The sequence below is a fragment of the Wasmannia auropunctata genome, unplaced genomic scaffold, assembly GCF_000956235.1.
Source record: "Wasmannia auropunctata unplaced genomic scaffold, wasmannia.A_1.0 LD336092.1, whole genome shotgun sequence".
Classification (NCBI taxonomy): Eukaryota; Metazoa; Arthropoda; class Insecta; order Hymenoptera; family Formicidae; genus Wasmannia; species Wasmannia auropunctata.
This window is the reverse complement of record NW_012026798.1, coordinates 129486-131091: the sequence shown is the minus strand read 5'-3', so window position 1 is coordinate 131091 and position 1606 is coordinate 129486. Positions and strand designations below refer to the sequence as shown.

The 1606-nt window shown below is 48.5% G+C and overlaps 1 protein-coding gene across 1 annotated transcript in view; it reads left to right on the top strand.

Moving 5' to 3' along the window:
• Positions 1 to 462: 462 nt before the first annotated feature.
• Positions 463 to 1606, top strand: part of LOC105463045 — a 16726-nt gene continuing 15582 nt past the window's right edge. Inside the window, exons 1-2 of the mRNA XM_011710062.1 lie at positions 463 to 945; positions 992 to 1601. Of these exons, the coding sequence (XP_011708364.1) occupies positions 463 to 945; positions 992 to 1601 (1093 nt within the window). The remainder of the gene's footprint in view (positions 946 to 991; positions 1602 to 1606) is intronic.

Genomic DNA, 1606 nt, shown 5'->3' with positions numbered 1-1606 from the left:
AGGCGCGAGACGTTCAGTTGTTAAGCGAGGGTCGGTTGCTAGCCGCGAGGACTGCCGAGGCAGTCGGTTGTCGGATACGTAGCCTGTACGTTCTGAATAAACCCCATATATAATAATTGTGTTAAGTCAAGGCCATCCCATCCATCCCTCACAATTCAGAAGTGGGATAGAAACCCGACCGACATCCGACCTGTTGAGAGAAGAGCCAAGTGAGACGTGATAGATCGCGAACGGTCATACGGATCGGCGGGACGCGTCGTAAGAGCATAATCGCGAGTTAAGTGAGACGTGATAGATCGCGAACGGTCATACGGATCGACGTGACGCGTCGTAGAAGCGTAACCGCGAGTGTCCTCGAGAGCTGCATATCGGAAGCATACGGCAATCGGTAGAATCTGAGAACCTACGATTGTTCGTTAAGCGAAAACGCGGCAAGAAGAATCTGTTAGGAGGAGAGAAGGCATGTACTGCGGCAGAAGCATTGAACAGTGGGTGGTAGCCGAATTAAGAGCACGGTTAGAAGCACTCAGACTCTCAAAAACCGGAAAGAAAGCAGAACTGTTCGACAGACTCCGTACAGCCGATCCAAACGGTATTACGGAAGCTAGTACATCGAGTGCCGCCATCATGGATAAAGACGGAGAGGAACAAGCGCGGGAAGAAGACAGGCAGGATAACGCGGCCGGCGGAAGCGAGGTAACGCAAGTGGTAAATCCGACTGTCAAGGCAAGCATCCAGGAACGAGAGCTAGAATTAATGCGGCGGGAAAGAGATTTGATTGCCCGGGAACTAGAGGTTCTACGCCTGGAAAACGCGAGCTTGAGAAACGAGACGAGACAACGAGCGACCGGAAGGGAAGTATCCGCCATGATGAGTGAGTCCTCGAGATCGTTGTTACAGCAGTCGGTAACACGATTGGTAGCGACACCGTTATCACAAGAGACGGTCAGGCAGAAACCTAATATTAATACCATCTGCGAATTGTTAACAGAGTTCCAACGATGTTTACTGGCGATGGGAGAAGCAATTCAAGTTATTGTGTGCGACGTATGAATTGGATGATCGAACTGCCAGAATTCTAGTGGGCGCTAGATTGAAAGAGCAGGCACTTAAATGGTTTCACTCAAGACCAGAATATTTAGAGATTTCCGTCGAAGAACTACTTGAGGAGATGCGGAAAATGTTCGACCATAGACCGGCTAAGATCACGCTCAGAAGAAATTTCGAGAAGCGAGTCTGGCAGGCAACTGAGCTATTCAGTGAATATTTTCACGATAAGGTGACGCTAGCAAATCAAGTACCGGTCGAAGAGGAAGAAATCGTCGACTATTTAATTGAAGGCATATCAGATGCTTACCTAAGAAATCAAGCAAAAATTCAACAATTCTCTACAAAGGAAGAATTATTGGCAGCATTCGAACGGGTCCGGATAGATTCAGAAGGAAAAGGACGGCCACACCGAGGCGATCATACTAAAAAGGAGACAAGTGACAATACTACGGGGAAAGAAAAATCGCAACCAACGAAGAAGATCCGCTGTTATAACTGCAGTGAATTCGGGCACATAGGTCGAGACTGTCGGCAGGCAAAACGTGAACCGGGTTCC